General features: G+C 42.8%; 3 protein-coding genes across 5 annotated transcripts; 2 read left to right on the top strand and 1 right to left on the bottom strand.

The window, feature by feature from the left end:
* The first annotated feature begins 798 nt into the window (after nt 1–798).
* On the top strand, nt 799–10,737 carry ift70 (intraflagellar transport 70). Of its 2 annotated transcripts, XM_068578199.1 has the most exons (20): nt 799–985; nt 1,314–1,379; nt 1,679–1,888; nt 2,387–2,443; nt 2,556–2,691; nt 4,607–4,711; nt 4,812–4,940; nt 5,398–5,447; nt 5,940–6,092; nt 6,665–6,730; nt 6,894–6,947; nt 7,062–7,127; nt 7,247–7,323; nt 7,530–7,737; nt 7,816–7,863; nt 8,280–8,351; nt 8,562–8,665; nt 8,806–8,884; nt 9,546–9,675; nt 10,087–10,737. In XM_068578199.1, exons 1-20 carry the CDS (start codon nt 938–940, stop codon nt 10,221–10,223), a joined length of 1,995 nt encoding a protein of 664 aa, XP_068434300.1. In that variant the 5' UTR covers nt 799–937; the 3' UTR covers nt 10,224–10,737. The 2 variants fall into 2 exon arrangements, with proteins under 2 accessions (XP_068434300.1, XP_068434301.1); XM_068578200.1 differs by lacking the exon at nt 7,816–7,863.
* Nucleotides 9,451–15,738, bottom strand: cunh16orf89 (chromosome unknown C16orf89 homolog). Its single transcript, XM_068578203.1, has 9 exons — nt 15,474–15,738; nt 14,517–14,669; nt 14,113–14,263; nt 13,676–13,793; nt 13,226–13,388; nt 12,659–12,763; nt 12,351–12,440; nt 12,008–12,146; nt 9,451–11,929 (listed from the first exon to the last, which is right to left on the bottom strand). Exons 1-8 carry the CDS (start codon nt 15,652–15,654, stop codon nt 12,043–12,045), a joined length of 1,065 nt encoding a protein of 354 aa, XP_068434304.1. The 5' UTR covers nt 15,655–15,738; the 3' UTR covers nt 9,451–11,929; nt 12,008–12,042.
* Nucleotides 12,748–21,989, top strand: alg1 (ALG1 chitobiosyldiphosphodolichol beta-mannosyltransferase). Of its 2 annotated transcripts, none has more exons than XM_068578202.1 (13): nt 12,748–12,790; nt 18,212–18,289; nt 18,467–18,570; nt 18,662–18,810; nt 18,991–19,080; nt 19,247–19,360; nt 19,532–19,659; nt 20,032–20,070; nt 20,173–20,232; nt 20,307–20,417; nt 20,494–20,608; nt 20,771–20,846; nt 21,002–21,989. In XM_068578202.1, the coding sequence occupies exons 2-13, from the start codon at nt 18,256–18,258 to the stop codon at nt 21,137–21,139; spliced, it is 1,158 nt and encodes a 385-aa protein (XP_068434303.1). In that variant the 5' UTR covers nt 12,748–12,790; nt 18,212–18,255; the 3' UTR covers nt 21,140–21,989. The 2 variants fall into 2 exon arrangements, with proteins under 2 accessions (XP_068434303.1, XP_068434302.1); XM_068578201.1 differs by lacking the exon at nt 12,748–12,790 and adding an exon at nt 17,164–17,455.
* Nucleotides 21,990–22,114: the final 125 nt, after the last annotated feature.

Here is a 22,114-nt window from a genome sequence, read left to right as displayed (position 1 = left end):
ATGGTTGGCTTTGTCTGATTTGACCACAGTGTGTGTGTGTGTGTGTGTGTGTGTGTGTGTGTGTGTGTGTGTGTGTGTGTGTGTGTGTGTGTGTGTGTGTGTGTGTGTGTGTGTGGTGTTTTTCTTTTCTGTGATCCGTCACTTTCACGTCCTGAATCCTTCAGAAATGAGATCATTGGTGGTTTTAATACCATTCTGTGCTCTGGAAGAAAGAATGGACGGAAGAATAAAAGAAAGAAAGAAACAATAAAAGAAGGAAAAAATAAAAAAAGGATGAAAAGAATAAAAGAAAAACAAACAAAAAAAACAAAAGAATATAAGAAAAAAGAAAAGAAAGAAAGACAGACAAAAAGAAAGAAAGAATAAAAGAAAGACAGAGCACAGAAACTTCCATGAGGATCAAACATTATTATTTCAAATTAGTACTTGTTTTCATGTTAACAGAGTTTATTGCAGGTTAGTTTTATTTATTTTAAGAAGTCTGTATTTATGTTACAGCATTTTTCACTAAAAGAAAAGGTTTTATTAATAAAAAAATAAGACATTTAATATAGATAGTTGAAAAATGTACAATATAAACAAAAAATACAATATAACTAAGCTGCTGGAATGAAATATGGCTGACCTGCATACACTCGTGGAAAACATCTGAAAGAAACAACATTTTAGGGTAAACATTACGTAACGTGAAGTCGTAGGTGGGTAAATACAGAGGTTGGCCAGCGCAACTTCTTTATACCACGTGATTGGCTCTTAGACACGTCAGTCAGAAGTTCTCCATTTCCGGTCTACCCCGTTGCTAAGTAACATCTCACACCCGAATGTCCGTCTGCTAAACTGAAGCTGGCTCAAAGCTCTCTTTTTAAAAAATAAATAAAATTTAGGACAACGAACAAAGCCCCAACGTTATTATCATTGAAACAACTCGTTCGGAGCCATGACGGCTATAAAAGACGGAGAGCACACGGCTACGATCTACAAACTGGTGAGAATAGTGTTGTTTTAGTCGAGGTTAGCTTCTCTAAGCTAGCGTCGGGACGCCAGACTCCATCCATGAATCCCTTATTTGGGGTTTATAGTTTACTCGAAGATGCGCACCTGACACGTGACACTGTTTCCGGGAAATACCATCGCCTGCTCGGGAATTCGGCATGCGTTTAATTTACAGAAATAACCAAATAATTCAGTAAAATCCAACTTTTAAATGGTCTTACTCAGTTATCGGGGTTGCAGGTTCGTCACTTGTAGATGACGTCACCGTGTCAGATTTACGCTTTGCATAAAACCGTCATAGTTTATTCTCTATTTTTCAGATTAAAGAAAGCCAGTATGTGGAAGCTATTCACATCCTGAATGGCCAACTTCAGAAACATACGAAGGTAAGTGTCTGTTCGTATAAAACATAAACATTATTGCTGTAATCTTAATGCCTTTGGATTTTTGGACCGTTGGCCAGACAAACCAAGACATTGGAATGTTTTATGTTGGGCTTCAGAAAATTAAATTACCAATCAATCAAGAAACTAATGAACAAATTAATCAATAATGAAAGCTCATATTTACTTGCAGCCCTCATGGCCATGATGTGATTTAGTATTTCATATAGAAACAAACTATTTAGATTTCTATTTATTACTTATGACCACAGTGTAACTCTTGTGCTCTCTTTGTGTCACAGTCCCGTGCGGCGCTGTCTCTGCTGGGTTTCTGCTACTATCACATCCAGGACTTCACCAACTCTGCAGATTGCTACGAGCAGCTCAGCCAGCTGCACCCGGAGGTGGAGGAGTACAAGGTGTACTACGCTCAGTCCCTTTACAAAGCCGGTGCCTATCCCGAGGCCATGAAGGCCTCCTTTGTGCTCGACAACCCCAGCAGTCACACAAAGGTACACAGAACCCTGAACGCAGCGCTGGGCTCACGAAGCAGGATGCTGTGAAGATGAGCTGCTCTTCTAAGACTCGCTGCATTCTGTTATATTTGGCTCAAGGTGTTCAAATTTACGATTTAAGAACAACGTTGAAATGATTCCCCTCGTTCCCTCCATCTGCTAATTAAACACCTTTTCATCACTGGGAGCCGTTCAACATGAAGTGCTTAAACAAATGCAAATGGTCAATAAATGCTCAACCGATGAAATAAAGCAAGCACAACCGTGTAGAGCTCAGAAACAGGGGAAATAATGCTGCTTTCTGACTGGATTTAGGTCACGTTACCGATAGTAGAAAATGTGTGACTTCATTGTGGAAAAAAACAGGACTCGAGCTCATGAAAATGAAGGTGGAAGTCTGCGCTTCATAGTTTTGCTTAATTCTTCTCCCCAAAGTCAAACCAGCAGTTGCATTTCCCTATTTGTTTCTCCTCCATCTCTATCTCCCCGGCACAGATGGTGAAGCTTCAAGCGTGTATCAAATACTGCGAGGAAGATAACTCGGCTGCTAAGGTGACGAGCTCTCAACATTGTCTGTTAATGCATACAAATTATGCCGTTTCGGTTCAACGTGGCTGCAGTTTAAATCCTTACGCCCGTTAGTTTTTTCCACAAATCTGCACAGTCACTGCTGGAGCAGCTGCCTCAGGAGGACCCCGACTACGGCTACAACATGGGCTGCCTGCTCTACCAGGACGACAAGTACGAGGAGGCCTGCAAGAAATTCTCTTCCGCCATGCAAGTGCTGGGATACGTGCCAGGTGAGTTATGAGAGGCACATGCATGAATGCACCCGCAGGTGAACAGTTACACAACGTCGATGTCGGCTGTGGAGAAGTTATTTTCCTTCAAGAAGGACTTTAGTAGTGTGGAAGTGTTTTTCATGATGTTAACTTTTAACACACGCCACATGTACGCTTTCATTTAATGACCAAACTAATCTTGAGACGGTGGATCGATCGTGATGTCCTTGAAAACATGGAAAACGGTTACTTACATATGTTCCAGTCATTCAAAACACACAGAGAAATAAATGTGCCTGGAAATCTTGTGTTGTTCTGGAAAAACTATTCAAACATTCTCCTATTTTGCTTTGAGAATGAACTATTACATCGGCGACTTTGTTGGTTTTAAACGGTCAAGTGATGCCACAGTTTTTAAGTTGAAGTGCTTGGCGGCTGGTTTTTAGGGTCATGGTTTCAAACGTGTGTTTGGCGTCTGAGAGAGTTGGTTGAAAAGTCTATAACAATCGCAGTACTTTCCTGCTGTGCGAGCATTGTCTCTACAAACACACCACTGCATCGTGATGCTAAAATCAACCAGAAGACGACACGTTTTGGACTTTTGTAGCTTTGCAAAAATATCCTCTGAAGAGGTCTGTTCTCGATTGCCAAGAAACCCTGAATGAAACTGGGATCCACTTCATCATCATCGTCATCACCATCAAGTCTTCTCCTCCAAACACTTTTGAATAGATTCACACCCTAAAAAAAACACAGCTCTGATAGAAAAACACAAAACTCTGTTTTTAAACTGTGTTAAACAAAAGGGAAAGTGAATCTCTGATGAGTGAAACTCCTTTCGCACAAACTCTTCAATCAGCAATCAGTCCTTCTCATCTTTAAAGTGTGCCACCGTCGAGTACTTTCCGGGGGTGAACTTATTTTTTTGGGGTCCTTTTGGTGGAGGGAGCAGGCGGAACAAAACCGTCTCTAACAGCTTATCCGTCGGTCTAATGTGTCAATGACGGTTTAAACGAGTCTGCAGAGTTTCAACAGGGCGTCTTTAAAAGAGGAGAAAGTGCAGCGAGTGAAGTCAGGGAACGAAAAGACTTCACGCTGTGACACGCTTCCTCGTCTTTTTGGCACAAACTTTAACGATGTCAAGTATCAACAAAGAACAGAGACATGAAGCCCAAATTAAGGTCGACCCTGTTCATATCGACAGCTGTAGAATATATTATGTCCACCCCACGTTGTGTGAGCTGTTTGTAAAATGTAACTTCTTAACCTTTTGGAAACCCGCTCCCATTTTACGTCCCAGCATGCCCTATTCAGACAATCTTTTGGCATAACATACGTAATTTTCCTTTTTTAAACTGAACAACACAGTTTTTTGACTGAAACTCCTTCCTAACAGAAAAATACTTTGTTTTATTGTGATTTTTGTTGCAGATTCTGATTCTTTAGGTCCTAATCTTTCCAAAAAGGTGTCTTATTGACGCTCCAGGAGGTTTTTTTGTGGAATCTCGCTCATATCATGCTGGATGTTCATAGTTATGATCAAAACATCTTTTAAAAGTGTTTTTTTTTTTTTTGCAGATATACATTTTTTCCAAAGACTTTGCTGAACAAATACATACAATAAACACAAGTACTGGAATAAATTTGGGGTTCCTACGACGACTCAAACACAGGAGAAAAGCAGGTCTGGAGACAATTGGTTCCACAGTTTTCAACAAGTTAATGCACAAAAGTGTTCAAGCTAACAAGCGACACTGTAACCAGAACCAGCGGAGTAAAGCAACACATTTTCAAGGTTTCATAAGCTGGAAAAAGTGAAGGCAAATGATTTAAATAGTTATGTTTTCACGTATTTAAGGAGAACCTTAGTAGGTTATTAGATAAAGTTCCTCACGCTCTGTCGTTCCGCCCCTTCTCTCTCTCTCTCTCTCAGCGCTGTCCTACAACATCGCCCTGTGCTACTACAGTATGAAGAACTACCCTCAGGCCCTCAAGTACATCGGAGAGATCATCGAGCAAGGCATCCGGGAACATCCGGGTGAGACCGCGCTCTCCAGCAGCGAGAGTGACGTTTAACTGACGCTATTTGTCCTTTTTTTTTTTTTAATCCGACTGCTGTATCTTTTCTGCTCCGCCAGAGCTGAGCGTCGGCCTGACGACGGAGGGCATCGACGTGCACAGCGTGGGCAACACGCTGGTGCTGCATCAGACGGCCCTGATCGAGGCCTTCAACCTCAAAGCTGCCATCGAGTACCAGCTGAAGAACGGTAACAAAAAAGTGTAGTAAAATATCTGTTTAATATCTATTGAGAAATCTGTTTACACACAGATTTCACACAATGTTTGCTCATGGAAATTTGGTTTAAAGTCATGAAAATGTTGTTTAAAGTCTCTAAAATTTGGCTAAAAGTCATGAAAATCTGGTTAAAAGTCATAGAACTTTGGTTGAAAGTCATGGAAATCCATTGGTCATGTGTAGAAACCCTGTACATAGCATTTACACATTAAAACCTATGTTATGTATTGCGTTGAATGGTGTACTTGCATTGCTTGTCAATGGCAACATGTTCGCTCGAAAACGGGGCACTTTTAAGCGTTAATTATGTGTATTTTAATTGTTTCATCCTACAAAGGAAAGTCTGTCCTGTTAAGTCTGACAAAATTGATTCAGACTTAAACAAACTGGTTTGTTTCCTCTTTTTGTTTTCTGGTGTTTTCCTGCAGTGACGGGAGCTCAGGAGGCTCTGACCGACATGCCCCCCCGATCAGAGGAGGTGACTACCCCGTGTGTGTGTGTGTGTGTGTGTGTGTGTGTGTGTGTGTGTGTGTGTGTGTGTGGATCCTCTGCACCCTCTGGCTCTGTGATTATTCTGACATAATCTGAATAAGCGCTGCCTGGACCTGCCCCGCTGTCAGCGTGGAGATAACAGAGATTAATAGAAATATTACAACAGACACATAGGTGTGAAGGCATACACGGAGGTACCGATGATAGTTTTATCGCCTCGAAGCTGCTTCATTAAAATTAATCTGCAGACGGGCCACTGTCCTTGTCCCAATTTGTAACTGCCACTCAGTCTTTTTTCAGCTGGGGGGAGTGAAAGAAGTGTACATGTAGTGCCCCCTAGTGGAGATTATGACCAACTGACGCCGTCGAAGCAAACGACTGATTTAAAATGGCCTTTCTTCTTCATTGTATTCTGAATAGATATGGAATACAGTATTTTCTACACTGTGTGTACTATGATGTGTGTGTGTTTTGGCAGGAGCTGGACCCGGTGACTCTCCACAACCAGGCGCTGGTGAACATGCACGCGAAGCCGTCGGAGGGTTTCAAGAAGCTGTCCTTCCTGTTGCAGCAGCCCTCCTTCCCGCCCGTCACCTTCGGGAACCTGCTGCTGCTCTACTGCAAACACGAGGTACGCTCACCTGCTCAGGGAGCGCTGGGCTCATTCACCACACAGAACTGTCGCACCCAGCCTGTGGCAGTTTGACAAAAGAGTGTGTTGAACCACTGTGGGGTTCTCTGCAGCTCACTGAAACACAACTGTGTTCCTCCAGCTGCTGACGGACTTGTTAGTTTCGTATGGAGCAAAGCAAAGTTCTGCTAAGGACGTAGTATTTTAGAGCGTTTACGTAAACGTTATATTTGACTTTTCCTTTCTGTCGGGGAGCTGAAGCTGTTATCTTTGACTCCGTTGTCTTCCCTTTTAAGGACGTGAATATCCTGAACTCCAGCTGAACAAACCCCCGTTCCTAGAGAATTACACACTACACATTACACACTAACAGCCATTTATTATTCCTGCGGAAAAAGAAAATTCAATTATTCTCAGCAGCCGCATGAACCAATAACTCATTATTATGATAACCTTATTCATTCTGAATGATAATGTCGTTCAGAGAGATGTAAGGAGGTGTGAGGAGATGCAGGGAGCTGTGGTCTCTCATTAAAATGGTATTAACGTCCCCACTGGATTCTCTCTCGCAGTACTTTGACCTGGCGGCTGACGTCCTGGCAGAGAAGGCCCATCTCACCTACAAGTTCCTCTCTCCGGTAAGCTTGTTCATGTGTTTGTGTTCATGACGGCAGGCTCCATGCTAACGTTGTTCCCTGCTGCAGGCTTCATGCTAACGTTGTTCCCTGCTGCAGGCTTCATGCTAACGTTGTTCCCTGTTGCAGGCTCATTGCTAACGTTGGCCTGTGTTTGTCTGTTCAGTACATGTATGAGTTCCTTGATGCCTCGCTGACCTGCCCCACGGCACCAGAGGAGGTACTGAAACATACTAATAATTAGCACAGGCAGTAGTAGTAGTAGTAGTGGTGGTGGTGGTGGTGGTGGTGGTAGTAGTAGTAGAGTATAAATCATGTTTCTACTGTTTCACAGGCTTTCAGGAAGTTTGATGAGATGAACGGCAAACTGACGGAGCAGTTAAGGAAGCTGGCCAAGCAGGTTGTTTACCGCTCTGCGTGTTTCCTTGTTTCCTGAGAGAAATTTGTTGTTTTTTATTCTCAAACTGTTGTAATAAATAAATAAATAATAGGTTTTGATATGAGTTTGTCTCCTCTCAGGTGCAGGAGGCCCGGCTGGCTCGAGACGATGAAGCCCAGAAGAAAGCTCTGCAGGAGAACGACCTGATGCAGGAGAAGTGAGGACACACACACAACACACAGTCACAACTTTGACTTGTGAATCATTGGTCACATTGTTCATTCTCTCCAAAAATACATAACAAGAAGAAGAAGAAAGTGTTCTTGGAAGCTTGACAACATCCCCGTTTGACCCATGAGCCCCAGTGAGATGACCCTGCAGCTGGAGCGTCTCACCGTGTGCTTGTTTCCCGCTGTTATGCAGGTACATCGTGGTCCTGATGGCTCAGGCCAAGATCTACTGGAACCTGGACAACTTCCAGATGGTGGAGAAGATCTTCCGCAAGTCGGTGGAGGTCTGCAACGAGGACGACACGTGGAAGCTGAACGTGGCCCACGTGCTCTTCGTGCAGAGCAAGTACAAGGAGGCCATTGGCTTCTATGAGCCCATCGTCAAGAAGCACTACGACAACGTGAGCGCTTCTCACACACTCTTATGTAACGCGTAACGCAGCCCGGGCTAAACGTTGACAGTTTGCCTTTCTGTCCAGGTGGAGCAGTGTAACATTCAGGAGTGTCCCTGCAAGTGCAAGCCCTCGGTAAAACTAGCGGCTCTGCGGTGTCTTCACATCCGTGCACGATGTTTTATTTCCTTTGTTCCTTCTGTTTGCAGTGTTGCTCGTGCTCGTTTTGCACTTTTACAGTTTGACTTTTGTCCAATTTTAGACAATTCAGTCACGGTAAACTCGGCTGAGGGAGCGGCGTGGTTTAACGGGGTTTCTTCACATCCCAGAATAGTCTCATGAAGTCTGTTCTGAAGCTTCTGTTAACGAGCCCAAAGTCTGTTTAAGGAAACTTGCACGCACCCTGGATTGGTTTCAACAAAGGTCAATACTAAAGGTCACCGCCTGGAAATATTCTGTAAAATTATCTCTCTCTCTGTGTGTGTGTGTGTGTGTGTGTGTGTGTGTGTGTGTGTGTGTGTGTGTGTGTGTGTGTGTGTGTGTGTCCTTAGATCCTCAATGTGAACGCTATGGTCCTGGCCAACCTGTGTGTGTCCTACATCTTGACCAGCCAGAATGAGGAGGTACGGTACAACGATGTGATGATGTCATCACGTCGCCGCCGCTATACTTTTTATCCCCCACTTGTTGATTTTCAGATTGAGATCTGAAAGAGTAAGTCTGAGTAGTATCGACCAATCAGGTGTAAGAAGAAGAAGAAGGAGAAGGAAAAGAAGAAGAATGAACTTTCATGTAAGTGACTTCCTCCGTTTCCTCCTCTTGTCGTCTCACAGGCTGAAGAGCTGATGAGGAAGATCGAGAAAGAAGAGGAGCAGATCTCCTACGACGACCCCGACAAGAAGGTCTTCCACCTCTGCATCGTCAACCTGGTCATCGGGTGAGTTCCAGCTGTTGACATTTGCTTTTGCAAGTGTTTGTTTGCGTGAATCTGTTGTTCATGTCTCCAAACCTTTACTGTGAAGAGCGCAGTGCTGCGTAATAATGTTTAATAATGAGTTAGAGTTTTTCTCGTTTCAGGACGCTGTACTGCGCCAAAGGGAACTACGACTTCGGCATCTCGCGAGTCATCAAGAGCCTGGAGCCGTACAACAAGAAGGTCGGCCATCTTGTTCTCGGGATGTTTTAAAAACTTGGTTTCCGATACAGATGCCACTATCAGAAAACACGAGTGATGTACATTTATGTAGAGTTCTGTACAATTAGAGAAGTTGCCCCCTGGTGTTCAGGAGAGAGAATGCAGCTTTAACACAAGAAGCATAGACTTCTATACAACCAGAGGAGGGTGGAATAAACTCAGTTGTTTTTAGGGAGATGTTTACACAGCTGTATAAAATAAATATGGGAGCGGTATCAGTTCTGTACTTGTTTTCAGGGGGCAGGAGAACATGAACACAACTACAAGAGATAGTTAGCAATAAAACATCTGTAACGAGGACTCTTCTCTGAAGCCGCGCTGCTCTTCTTGGGGCCCTTTTGATCTCATCCAGTCACAACAGCAGCTGAGCACACAAGCTGTCATGTCCTGGGAGTATTCGTGCAAGATTGCACAAATAAACATTCCAAAAACAAAAGAAGTCTGTAGTTTAAAGTTCAACAAAACACAAGCAAGCTGCTTTTTATTTCTCAGAAACAAATCACACTCTGACTTGGTGTGTCGGATCACTGTAACATACAAGAAAATGTTTCTGTGTGTGTGTGTGTGTGTTTGTTTGTGTGTGTGTGTGTGTGTGTGTGTGTGTGTGTGTGTGCGTGTGCAGCTGGGCACGGACACATGGTTCTACGCCAAGCACTGTTTCCTGTCCCTGCTGGAGAACATGTCCAAACACATGGTCATGCTGAGGGACGCCGTGGTCCAGGAGTGTATCCAGTTCCTGGAGCACTGCGAGGGTGAGACACACACATGGACTCACCCATTGGTTTGTAGCCCCGCCCCTAAAGTGTCCCCTGCTTCATGGTTTATTTAACTCTAAATGGACCATAATGTACAAAAATAGCTGTTATTGTCACATTTTATATTATTTAATCAAACATCCATGTGAGGAGGGAAGCTTCATGGGAGCTCAACAAAGCTTTTTTGAAAAGAAGAAGAAAAGAATAGTGTTATTATTACCACCGTTGGTTGACAATGAATGTAAAACACTGGAAGCCACGCCCACATCCAACCCGTTCGATATGTCCGACCCCGTGACCTTTCCTCTACTGCCGCCTTCAGGTGCGGGTTCACATTGTTAGGGGACCAGGAACACGTGGATGTTGTTGTTCATGTTGAGTTTGACTTCCTGTCCGTCTCGCCGGCAGCGTACGGCAAGGAGGTCCTCGCCACCATCGAGCCGCCTCTGGAGGAGAACCACGTCCACATCGGCAAGAACACCGTCACCTACGAGGCGCGGCTGCTCAAGGCGCTGTTCTACGAGGTCATCGGCTGGAATAAGTGACGTCATCACATCTGTGACACTTGAACTTTACACACACGCGATAAGGTCTGCCGTGCAAACCTTCTATGACTTCCTCCGAGAGGCTGTTGGACGTTCTCTGTACACACACACACACACACACACACACACACACACACACACACACACAGCTTGTATTTTGAAACGGCTCTAGGAGATGTTACATAATGGGTTTGTGTTCCTTCTCTCTTCATGGGCTCTCGCTCCACTTCAAAGCTTCTCCTCACAGCCCCAAGCAGACATAGTGTACTAGTGTACTGTAATACTCACTCGTGTACTCTTATAGAGGGATAACGGGTGTGAATACAGCAGACTCTGGAGTTTTACTGGTGGTTTATTCTGCTAATATGAAATACATGGTAACGTTTTGTATGCCAGTTCATCTACAGACATTCATAGTTCATGCATATATCCTCTTTGGTCTTTGTACAGCTGGCCCTCTTTATATTCTGTAGATAAACATAAGTTAAAGGAAATAAAGACGTTATTTTCTGGGGGGAAACCTAGTGTCGGCTTAATATGACGTTTATGTTTTTAGATCGTTATATTGATGTTTAAATTAGGCTTTTAATGACCAACATCTGAAGCATTTTCACAGACAGATCCCACAGAAACGCTGTAAGGACAACTAACTACACTAATTCTATGACTATGTATTTAATATATATTCTGAGTAAAGTCTCCACATTTCGAAAATTAAAGTTGTGAATTTACAGGGAAAAAAACTCACATTTATCAAATTTGCGCTTCATTTTGAGAGGTTGGAAACATCCTCCAGACTTTTGAAGAGACATTAACCTGAAAAAAAATAGTCATCGGAAAAGTCGATTTAAAAAAAAAAAAATTTTGGTCCAATTGTTTGTTTTTTTTTGGTCCTATTTTTTTTCGTGCCGAAATGTATGAAAGCCCATTTCTGCCACAAAAAAATTGGACCAAAGAAAAATAAAAAAATGTGCCTTTTTTTGTGGACAAAAAAAAAAAGTCAACAAAAAAAGGAGATTTTTTTTGGGTCCAAATTTTTTTTCTTTTTTTTTTTCCTTTTTTTTTTTTTTTGTGGTGGAAATTTTTGGACAAAAAAAAAATTTGGACCAAAAAAAAAAAAATTTTTTTTTGTCATGCCTTTTTTTGTCAAACTTTTTTTTTTTGTCTAACTTTTTTTTGTCATACTATTTTTTTGTCTAACGTTTTTTTGTCATACTATTTTTTTGTCATAGTTATAATTATGATGATTTTTTTCAGAATTATGACTTTTTATGTGGTGGAAATGGGCTTCCATACTAATCTCATGAATTCAGAGTTTTTGCCCTCTGCATATTTCCCCCGTGCCCTGGCTCTACAATGGCCCGCAATGCAACGTTTAAATTCTGATCTCCTCTGCCAACGTTTCCTCTGTGACGGCCTGAAATATAAATCCTCTTCACACATGTCACCAACTATCCCGCAGACTACTACTCAGAGAAAGCGTGTGCCAAAAAAAAAAGAAGCTAAATATGAAGCGCTGGTTCACCCTGATTTCATTTATGAAGACATATTACATTCCTTGCCCTCAGGCAAAATAACATCCTGGAGCCCCATCCTGTCTGAACCTGAACGAACCTCTCAAGTTAATAATCTGATGGATTTCAGCGCCGCTGCATTCCTTTTGTTTGGGATTAATTAGATCCAGAGCTAAAGGTCGGATTCAGCACCTGAGGATAAAAGAAAGAAGAATGAAGGTCTCGTGTTCATAAAGTGACACGTGGTGTCGGGGGTCCGGCTGTCGTTACCTGATGACATGCAGCCTTTTATTTTGAAAGGGGTTTCAGGAGAGCGGCCTCTTCGTTATGTCCTGCTCTGCCAGGTAGTAGTTCAGGTATCCTCCCAGAGCCCCGACGGCCACCGCGGTCATGTGACTGGAGCAGCCGTCTGAAGGGAGGAGAGCCAAAAGGAACACTTGAAGTACCAAAAAACTCCTGAAAGCCAACGTTCTGCGTTCAAGTCAACAAGTATTAACAGTAGAATAGTAGTCAAAAGTACAGAGTGAAAAATAGAGACAGAAAATGGATTCAGAGTGAGTCTAATTGTGCATCCTAGTACGTCTTATATTCTATCCGATGTGTCACAAAGTACCTGGAAGGATCTTCTCCCTCCTCCTCACCCTCCTGTGCGGCTGCATCTGTTCCAGCAGCTCGTCTCCAATGATCTGAGAGATGATGCTCTCTGAGAACACACACACACACAAAGAAGATCAACTCTTCCTCATCCTCCATCCAGTGAAGGAAGTCTTCATCGGTTAAATCCTCTCTGATGAGGCCTGAGCTCGAGTGTAAAAAGACATTTAGCCGTCGATGAGGTTCAATGTTCTGAGATGAAACACAGAACGTACACATTCAAACTGCAATTTGAATTTGTGTTTTTTTTTTAACCGAAACACTCACTGTCTCTCCCGAAGCAGCCCACCTCCTCGTCCTGCAGCCGGAGGACGTGCTGCAGCCAGTCGGCGTTGTAGAAGTCGGAGAAACCGCTCAGCCCGCAGATCAGGACTGTTGGAGGCGAGCAGAGCAACCAGAGTCAGTCCACTCCTTCACTCGCCTCCTCTGTCCTTTTATAACACATTCACACTCCTTCCTTCCGTCTGCACTTTTCAAGACATTTAGTTTCTCTTAAAAAGAAACGTTAAGGCAAATTGTTGCATTACAATGAAGACATTATCTAATTAAAGGTATTTCTGCTCACTTTATAGATTTTAAGAAGCATAAACTAGAGCAAAACACTTGAATTACTCAAATATGGCTAATTTAAATAATGCAATTTCATCTAAAAGGAATTCAACTTCTTGTCAATTTCTATTAGAAATTATTAGACGATATTGTCTGATTTGTTTTCCACCTTTTGCACAATTTGTTATAAAAAACTTTTCAAAAAATCCTTTGAAAGAGACACTAAATATGAAAGAAAATAAAGGTAATATATAAACTAATAATAGGAGGCGTTTAAAAACACACTGTTTTCGATGAAGATGTCCACCGTCTGCTCGGTCAGACCGTCCCTCATGATGTCCTGGTTGGTCTTCATCATGTTGGAGCAGAAGACCTTCTGGTAGCTGCGTTCGGTCATGTTGGCTCGAGACGCCCGAGTGTCGCCCTTCAGCAGGTTGGTGCAGCCTCTCTGACACGAACAAGAAGAGACGCTTTTTATGTCCTGCGCTTTGTTTTGTAGTAGTATACTAATTAATATATACTGCCACTCCTCTGGTTGTATAGAAGTCTATGCTTCATGTGTTAACGCTGCATTCTCTCTCCTGACCACCAGGGGGCGACCCCTCTGGTTGTATAGAAGTCTATGCTTCATGTGTTAAAGCTGCATTCTCTCTCCTGACCACCAGGGGGCGACCCCTCTGGTTGTATAGAAGTCTATGCTTCATGTGTTAAAGCTGCATTCTCGAAACGTCTCACCATCCGTCCGATCATGAAGTAGAGCAGCTGGTGGGACAGCGAGTAGTGCGGGCAGCCGAAGCGGGTCATGGTGTCGCGGCAGGGTTTGGTGACGATGCACGGCGTCCCGTTCATCTTCCTGCTCAGACCGAAGAAACTCACAATGAAACCAAACGCCATCTTTTACTTCCTCCGCTCTGTTTCAGTTGGTTTTGTCCTTCAAATTGTTTGACATTTAATTTACACCGACAGAACATTTGGATTAAATGAAGGGAGACTCTTTTTTTGTAATTTTGTAATTTGAATTGTGAGGAAGAAAGTAAAAATGATCAAACTATGTTTTTTTGCGTTAATTTGATTGAAGAGTTTTGATCCAGACAGACTTTGCCCTCCTCTGACGGGTCGTGAACCTCCGTCTGTGAGGTCACGTCCCTCCGTCTCTCTTTGTGTGGACGTACCATGTTCCCAGCAGCAGGGTCAGACATTTGTCACTGAGCTGCTCGTCGTAGCACTCCGTGGTCATGGTGGACGGGTACACCAGGCTGCGCTCCGTGGAGCTCCACTCACGAGGAATCAACCAGAAGCTCCACGACAGCAGGGGCTCGAACTCTGACCGAGGAGGGAGAGGCCGTTAGGAGTACGGTCAGAAGTATTCAGATCCTTCACCGTATCAACGATCAAAATATGTGATTTTTTTTTGCAGATATACATTTTTTTCCCAAGACTTTGCTGAACAAATACATACAATAAACACAAGTATTGGAATTAATTTGGGGTTCCTACGACGACTCAAACACAGAAGAAAAGGAGGTGTGGAGCCAACATTGGTTTTCACAGTTTTCATGGGACGAGAACCCCTCACCTCTGTAGTATTTGGGGTCATTCTGCTGCAGAGCGGCGACGGCCTTCTCGAAGCTTTGGTCCAGACGTTTGACCAGAGCGACGGCCGTTGTTCTCTGAGCCCAGCTGACCGGGTCGCTGTGAGGCCACGTCCGGACCGCCTCCTTCAGCTCAGCTGAGTCGCAGAAACACACCGAAAAAAAAACAGAATCAGGATCAGAGGAAACACCTTCTTCACTCAAACAAAGTTCATCTAAGTAAGAGGTTCTCCGGATGATGAATCCTACTCTTCCTCTAGCGCCACCATGAGGTTCAGACTGCAATTCCTACACCTGCATGGGATGGATTGACACGACACATCATAGGATGACTCCCCAGAGGATGACTCCTGGTGACCTTTCCTCTAGCGCCATGTTAAAAAAGATGTTGGTCTGATGAAATACCTACAGAAATATAGACAGTAGGGCTTTGTCTCAATGTCAACGATCTTTATACCATAAAATGTGAACTGTGCATTAAATTCATGAGATTTCCTTCAGCGCCACCACGACTGTGGTTCAGACTGAAATATCTCCACAACTCTGTGATGGACATTTTGTGCAGAAATGCATGCTCCCCTGAGGATTAGAATAAGTCAGAGGATCACCAAAGTTCCCAGGATTATACAGTAAAGTAATTATCATAAGATGCGTTTTTAGTAATAGCAGTATTTGGAGAAAACTAAGACAAAAAGCATTCAGTGTCCCGCTAAACCTTAAACACTAAAATAAGTGTCTGTTTGGTTTGAGCGTTAACTTTTAACAATAATTAATTCCCCTTTCAAACTTCCCATAATAATCAGGGTCGCTCATGCTCCCCAGTGACTGTAGTTTAGTAGCAGTGAACCACTTTATCTGAACCCGAGACAAAAACAAACTGCAGCTACTCTGCAGCCGAGAGGAGGAAGCTGCTTCTTCCAGAGCAGGACGCGTTCACGTACCCTGCAGCATGAGGAACCCGACCACCCCGTCCAGGTTGATGTGCTCGTGCTGCCGCTCGAGGAAGGATGCTCCGCGCGAGAGGCTGCTCAGGATGTCATCGATCACCTCCGCGCGCGACCCGGACAACACTGCGGCAAACAGAGCCAGCGCCGCGGCCAGCTGGAGCCCCGCGGCCCGCATGTCTCACTCGGATAGTCCCGTCTGTTTTGGAGGCTCCGGGACATAAAAAGCATAGAGGAGAGGAAGGAGAAGGACGAGCTGCGTCTCCTCTGACAAGGGAGAGGAGAAGGAGGGGCACATGACGTCACAAAGACTGTCATTACGAAATCTCAATTTTGCTTTTTTATGTTGCTCTTTTATTTCTGGTTTAAGTCATCAGTGCTGCAAGTTTTTGCACGAGGGAACCATACATAATCATATATCGCCGAGCTCAAAAGCTGAAATGCAATGATGATATTCATATTCAAACGGCATATCCTTAAACTTGTAAAGTAAAAGTACAACGCAGTCTTGTTCAGAGTGACTCTAGCTATGTCCATGTGTATGGCCTTGAGATGTTACTGTACAGTTTTGGAGAAAAGTAACTTCAAAGTCAGCTTCAATGACATAATGATATTCATAACTTCCAATATTCAAACGGCTATAAAAACAGATCCTTAAACTTGTAAAGGAAACTTTCAATGCAGCCTTGTTCATGCTGACCTCTACTATGCACATGTACATGGCCATGAGATTTTACTGTACAGTTTTGGGGAAAAGTGACTTCAAAGTCAGCTTCAATGACATGATATTCATAATGTCACAATTTCCAATATTCAAACTTCTATAAAAGAAAATCCTTACATTTCTAAAGTAAAGTTAGAACGCAGTCTTGTTCAGACTGACCCCAGCTCTGTCCATGTGAATGACCTTGAGATTTTACTGTACAGTTTTGGAGAAAAGGGACTTCAAAGTATTCATAACTTCACAATTTCCAATATTCAAACTGCTATGAAAACATATCCTTAAACCTGTAAAGTAAAATTACAATGCAGCCTTGTTCAAGCTGACCTCTGCTGACATAAAACACAAGTTTTATTTGTCACCTATTCAACATACATTAAAATGCTTTGTTACCCCTCCAGTACTTTACTTAAATACCACAATATATCCAATATAACACAACAAAGTACTCAAATGCACAATGACAATCGATGAGTTTAGCTAATTCTGTCAAAGAATGACAAGCAGAGTCAAACCTGAGATCTAATTTAAAGAAAACATATTATTTTATTATTGATTACATACAACACCGTTCATTGTTGTTTGTTTGACTGATTACATTTTTGCACTATTGTTTTGTTAGTTAATATAATATTATTCTATTATTGTATATAGTGTGCATTTGTATATGTAATATTACTTTATTTGTAAATGCTGCTGTAACAAACAATTTCCCCTTGTGGGATTAATAAAGTATATATTTCGCTATATTTATATATGTATTCATTGTTTGGTAATTTATTTATGTAGATATTTATGTATTTGTTTATGTATCTATTATTTATGTTTGTGTCTTCTTGTCCATCTATTTTGTTTGTTTGTGATTACCTGTGTCGTACTTGAACTTAAAATTAAAGTCCGCGTCCCCTTTAAATCTGGAGCCCCTCCCCCTCCGCTGAGCCTCGTCATCTCTCATCACAAACAAACATGGCGTCGCGTTGCGCCGGCGCGGCTTCTCTGGCCGTGTTTGTGGTGATTTCGTCCGTTTTAATCGCCTTCTCGGCCACCGGTTCGGGTGCGACGTGTCCGGCGGCGTGTCTGGCCGCTGTGACCGGGCTGGTGACGCTAGTGTCGCTGTGGTTGCGGCGGCGGGACGGCGGGACCGACCGGCGAGTGTGCGTGCTGGTGCTCGGGGATTTGGGTCGCAGCCCTCGGATGCAGTACCACGCGCTGTCCCTCAGCAAGCACGGATACCACGTGACTTTTGTCGGGTTTCTAGGTGAGAATGAGGTTTAATACGTCATTCATTCATTCACCTGTTTCCCTTATGTCACTGTGGCCCCATAAAAACTCCACCTGGGGCTGGTGACCAATACACGTTAGGGCGAAAGAAAGTACACAAACAAGTACCTTAAAATATATATATATTATAGTACTAAATACACTGCGAGTGTCTATCAGTGTTGGAGGAAGTATGCAGATCATTTAGTGCAGTAAAAGTACTAATACCAGACTGTATAAGTACTCTGATACTGCTAGAAATATAGTATTTATACCACAGTCTAAAATTGCCATGTTACACTAAAAGTCATAGTACCACAGTGTAACACTACTCTTACAATAAAGCACTAATATCTCAATGTAAAAAACATACTTTTGTTACAATAAGAGTACTAACAGCACAAGGTACAAATACTCTGTTGAAATAAAAGTAACGATAACACCGTGTTAAAATACTTTGTTACAGTAAATACTATTACCACACAATAAAAATACTGCAGTAAAATGTTTGTTTTTACATGTATTAGAGGAATCAATAAAATATAGCAAAAACTGTCTGTTGTACTGTTGTATATTATATTATGAGAGTAGTATTACTTGTGTATTCATGTCAAAGCAGAGATTATACTGCAGTTGAACAGTTTTGACTATCAACTAATTATTTTCATTCTGGATTAATCTGATGATTATTTTTGGTTTGTGAAAATAATCTGGAATAATAAAAACTAATATTTTTGATATTTTCTCCCTTTAGACTCTAAACCTCATCAAGACGTTCTGAGAGAAGAGAACATTAAGATGGTACCGATAACAGAAGTGAAAGGAGTTCAAGGTAACAGGAGCTGTGTTGTTGTACTGCCGGAAGTATTCAGATACTTTACTGCAGTAAAAGTACTTATACTACACTGGGAAAACACTCCCGTACAAGTGAAATGGTGATACTTAAGTAACGTGTAAGTACAGCAGAGTAAATGTACTTGTCCTTCTCTTTTCCTGTTGTTTTCTTCAGTTGGACCAAAGATCTTCTCGTACGTGACGAAGGTGATCCTCCAGAGTCTGCAGCTCCTCCGCGTGCTGCTGAAGATGGAGACGCAGTCTCATATACTGATGCAGGTACTTGTACATGGATGTACCTTCTGTATATATGACCGGTGGATATTAAAGAGACTTAACCGGTTCCGATGGCGTTGTTCTCGTTACCCAGAATCCTCCTGGGCTGCCCAGCATCGCGGTGACGTGGCTTGTGTGCGTCCTGCGCGGCAGCCGCTTCGTCATCGACTGGCACAACTACGGCTACACCGTCATGGCGCTGAACCTCGGCCGGACGCACACGCTGGTCCGGCTGGCCGAGTGGTGAGAGGCCGGCGCTTCGTCCAGTAGATTCACTAGATCTAGTAGAGTCATTAGATCCAGTAGATTTATTAACTCCAGTAGATTTATTAGATCCAGTAGATTCATTAGACCCAGAAGATCCGTCGGCGATCTATTTGAAGGTCACGTTAACGTCCGAGCATTTCCTTCTTCCTCCTCCAGGTACGAGCGCTTCTTCGGCCCTCTAGCCGCTCACCACCTGTGCGTCACGATGGCGATGAAGGACGACCTGCAGAACAACTGGGGCATTGCGTGAGTTTCTTCTTCGGTCTCCTTTAAAAAAAAGAAAAAGAAAAATTATTCAAAGCACGTTGAAATAAATGATAAATGACCTGTAAAAACTTTTGTATATGATGATGAGATTTTTGTACCCGAATACGAGCTGGAAAATAAAAACCTGGCTGGTGCCGGTTTGCAGGGCGACCACGCTGTACGACCGGCCGGCCGCCATCTTCAGAGAGACGCCGCTGAAGCTGCAGCACGAGCTCTTCCTCCGGCTGGCCGACGCTCATCCTCAGTTCAAGAGCAGCGCGTGAGGAAACACAAACAAATGACCTCAGTTTTGTTAGAATAACTCCAGAGTGAAATAATTAGAACAATAGACTTGTGTAGGTCTGCCACTAAAAAGTGTTCTAAAAGTATTATAGAACACTTTCTTCATTGAGAGATGAAGTCAGACTCACCTGTTGTTGTGTTTTCACAGGTCAGAGGAGGAAGAGGAGGAGAAGAAGGTGGAGAGGACGGTTTTCTCCGTTTGTGACCTCTCTGACGACACGGTGACCTTGAGGCCGGAGCGACCGGCGCTGCTGCTCAGCAGCACCAGCTGGACAGGTGAGAGGAGGAGACGACTGCTCGTGTGACTGAATTTTGGAAGTTGTTCGGTCGATACAATCTGCCATTTTTTTGTCTCTTTTATGTAAATGTTCTCTTTTAAATGTTCTCTTAAATCTTAAACTTAAAGGGACAATCTGGATGCATCAAGGTGAATGAAAAACATTTATTTGCACTGATAACAGTAATAAAGACAATAAAAATCCGTATCTTGAGGATTCAACCACTAATCCATCCAGAATGATCAACAACTATTAAGATAATGGATATATTGATATATGATGGGGCTACAAGGTGATTGACAGGTCGACACCAGACGTTTTCTTCAGCGTTTCTCGTTATTTTGACACTTCCTGTGTTGTCTTTCCACAGAGGACGAAGACTTCTCCGTCCTCCTGAAGGCTCTTGAAGGTATGACGGGACATCTTTCTTTACATTTTTTTAAAATTGGGGTTCTTCTTAAAAAAAAATGGCGATGTGTTTTTTCCTCATCGCCGTGTTTGTTCTCAACAGAGTACGACTTCTTCATCACCGGAGGAGCTGCTCTTCCGTCTTTAGTCTGTGTAATCACAGGTGAGTCTGCTGCTGTGTTTATGTGTGTGCGTGTTTTATATGTAATGTGTGTGTGTATGTGTGTGTGTGTGCAGGTAAAGGTCCTCAGAAAAATTACTACAGGAAGCTGATTGACTCTCTGCATCTGGAGCATGTGGAGATCTGCACTCCCTGGCTGGAGGCCGAAGACTACCCCATCTTATTGGGTAAGAAGAAGATACTCGAAAAAATAAAATCATGTATATGTGTGTGTGTGTTTATTGTGTGTTTGTGTGTGTTCAGGCTCAGCAGACCTGGGTGTTTGTCTCCACAAGTCGTCCAGTGGTCTGGATCTTCCCATGAAGGTGGTCGACATGTTCGGCTGCTGTCTGCCCGTCTGTGCCATCCATTTCAACTGGTGAGCACAGTTTGCACGCAAGCACACACACACACACACACACACACACACACACACATTTCCCATTGCTTTGTGACTCTTGGAAAAATATGGCTCTTAAAAAACATAATTAATCTGATTCTGGAACTGGTATCAAAGCGCCTCTTTTTTTCTTCTGCTCAGTTTAAGCGAGCTGGTGAAGCACGAGGAGAACGGGCTGATCTTCAGAGACTCTCAGGAGCTCGCCGAGCAGCTCAAGGTAAGCGGGAACAAGCGAGAGGGGGAAAGAGGAGTCTTTCGTTGAATCGGTTTGCTGGTTTTATTCCCGTAAAACGTGTTGAAGCCTGTGAGTTTGATTCTCCTGAGATTCAGGGAGTAGAAGCTCACGTCCATGTGTCTCTGTGCATTTCCCAGTCCCTCCTCTCAGAGTTCCCCAGTTCAGATGGCGGCAGACTGGGAGCGTTCAGGAGGAACCTCCGCGCCAGCAGGGGGCAGCGCTGGGATGACAACTGGGACCAGAACGTCCTGCCTCTGATGGCGGCGGCGCCCTGACGAGACGCCAGATTGGACCCTATATTTTCAGGATGACATGTTGTGGCGGCGGCAGTGGAATATTTTGCAATGAAAGACTCTAAAAGAAGATTCAAGTGTTTTTAACTTGAAGACGATGAAATGCAGCAGAAACAAACTGCAGCATTATAAACATGTCCATTATTAGTTTATAATAATAAAAAAGAATTGTAAGCACTTTAATATGGAGTTTAACTAGTTTTGATATCATTCTTCAATTGCTTTTTTATGTTTTCTTTATTATGATTCATTCATTAGCAGTCAACTCTATGCAGGTACTGGAATTTAAAGTGAGAATAAATCCTTATTAAAATGAATAACGACCCCTTGGACATCCCTTGGTCGTACATTTTACCCCCAAATATAGTGGAAGCACACCTGCTTTAGGGGACACACCTGTGAGGATGGAACTGTACTCCACATTACGTGTGTTTGCCTGCTTTCACTTGTCTTTTAAAAGTGTCAGTATTTCTGTGTCGTGTTTATTGACGCTAATATTGACGTTATGTGGTGGCCATGAATTAAACGCTTCATCTTCATCGTAGAATATTTTATATAAAATCCGGGTTCCACGATTTATTGACTCCATCAGAAGATGTGAGTGAAACTGTGACCCAGACTGCAGCAACTAGATCCAAACTTCTGGTTGGGAACTTGAATATTGTCATAACATTAGGACTTTTTTCTAAAAAATAGTTACTTCATTTGTGAAATTGAAAATATCTCGGTCTGTTTAGGGATTTTATTTTCTCTGTTTAACTTTTGTAATATTTTAACCAAAGATGAGTGCTACCTGCTAAAGTTTTAAACTATTTGAGTTTGAATTAAAATTTAGATCCTACTGTTTTATTATTTCATTATTTCTTTTGTTATTTTTTTAGTAAATTGTTTTCATTAAAGTTCACGTAAACCTTCATTTCCAGACCAATCGAATATATTGCTAAGTTTTAATGTCAC

This window comes from Clinocottus analis, unplaced genomic scaffold, assembly GCF_023055335.1.
Source record: "Clinocottus analis isolate CAN_PGR_092001 unplaced genomic scaffold, fCliAna1.0.p SCAF_16, whole genome shotgun sequence".
Taxonomy (NCBI): Eukaryota; Metazoa; Chordata; class Actinopteri; order Perciformes; family Cottidae; genus Clinocottus; species Clinocottus analis.
Note: the sequence above shows the minus strand (reverse complement) of the source record. Positions and strands in the feature narration are given on the sequence as shown.

Bases quoted from the DNA above. Each gene is read 5' to 3' on its own strand.
- alg1 (XM_068578201.1), top strand. From the start codon at position 17,164: ATGGCGTCGCGTTGCGCCGGCGCGGCTTCTCTGGCCGTGTTTGTGGTG. The intron at 20,071-20,172 runs GTATGACGGGAC...TGTTCTCAACAG, and splicing joins CCTCCTGAAGGCTCTTGAAG to AGTACGACTTCTTCATCACC. The intron at 20,418-20,493 runs GTAAGAAGAAGA...GTGTGTGTTCAG, and splicing joins AGACTACCCCATCTTATTGG to GCTCAGCAGACCTGGGTGTT.
- cunh16orf89 (XM_068578203.1), bottom strand. From the start codon at position 15,654: ATGCGGGCCGCGGGGCTCCAGCTGGCCGCGGCGCTGGCTCTGTTTGCC. The intron at 14,670-15,473 runs GTACGTGAACGC...TCTGCGACTCAG, and splicing joins CGGGTTCCTCATGCTGCAGG to CTGAGCTGAAGGAGGCGGTC. The intron at 13,794-14,112 runs GTACGTCCACAC...CGGTCTGAGCAG, and splicing joins ACCCTGCTGCTGGGAACATG to GAAGATGAACGGGACGCCGT.
- ift70 (XM_068578199.1), top strand. From the start codon at position 938: ATGACGGCTATAAAAGACGGAGAGCACACGGCTACGATCTACAAACTG. The intron at 986-1,313 runs GTGAGAATAGTG...TCTATTTTTCAG, and splicing joins CGGCTACGATCTACAAACTG to ATTAAAGAAAGCCAGTATGT. The intron at 2,692-4,606 runs GTGAGTTATGAG...TCTCTCTCTCAG, and splicing joins AGTGCTGGGATACGTGCCAG to CGCTGTCCTACAACATCGCC.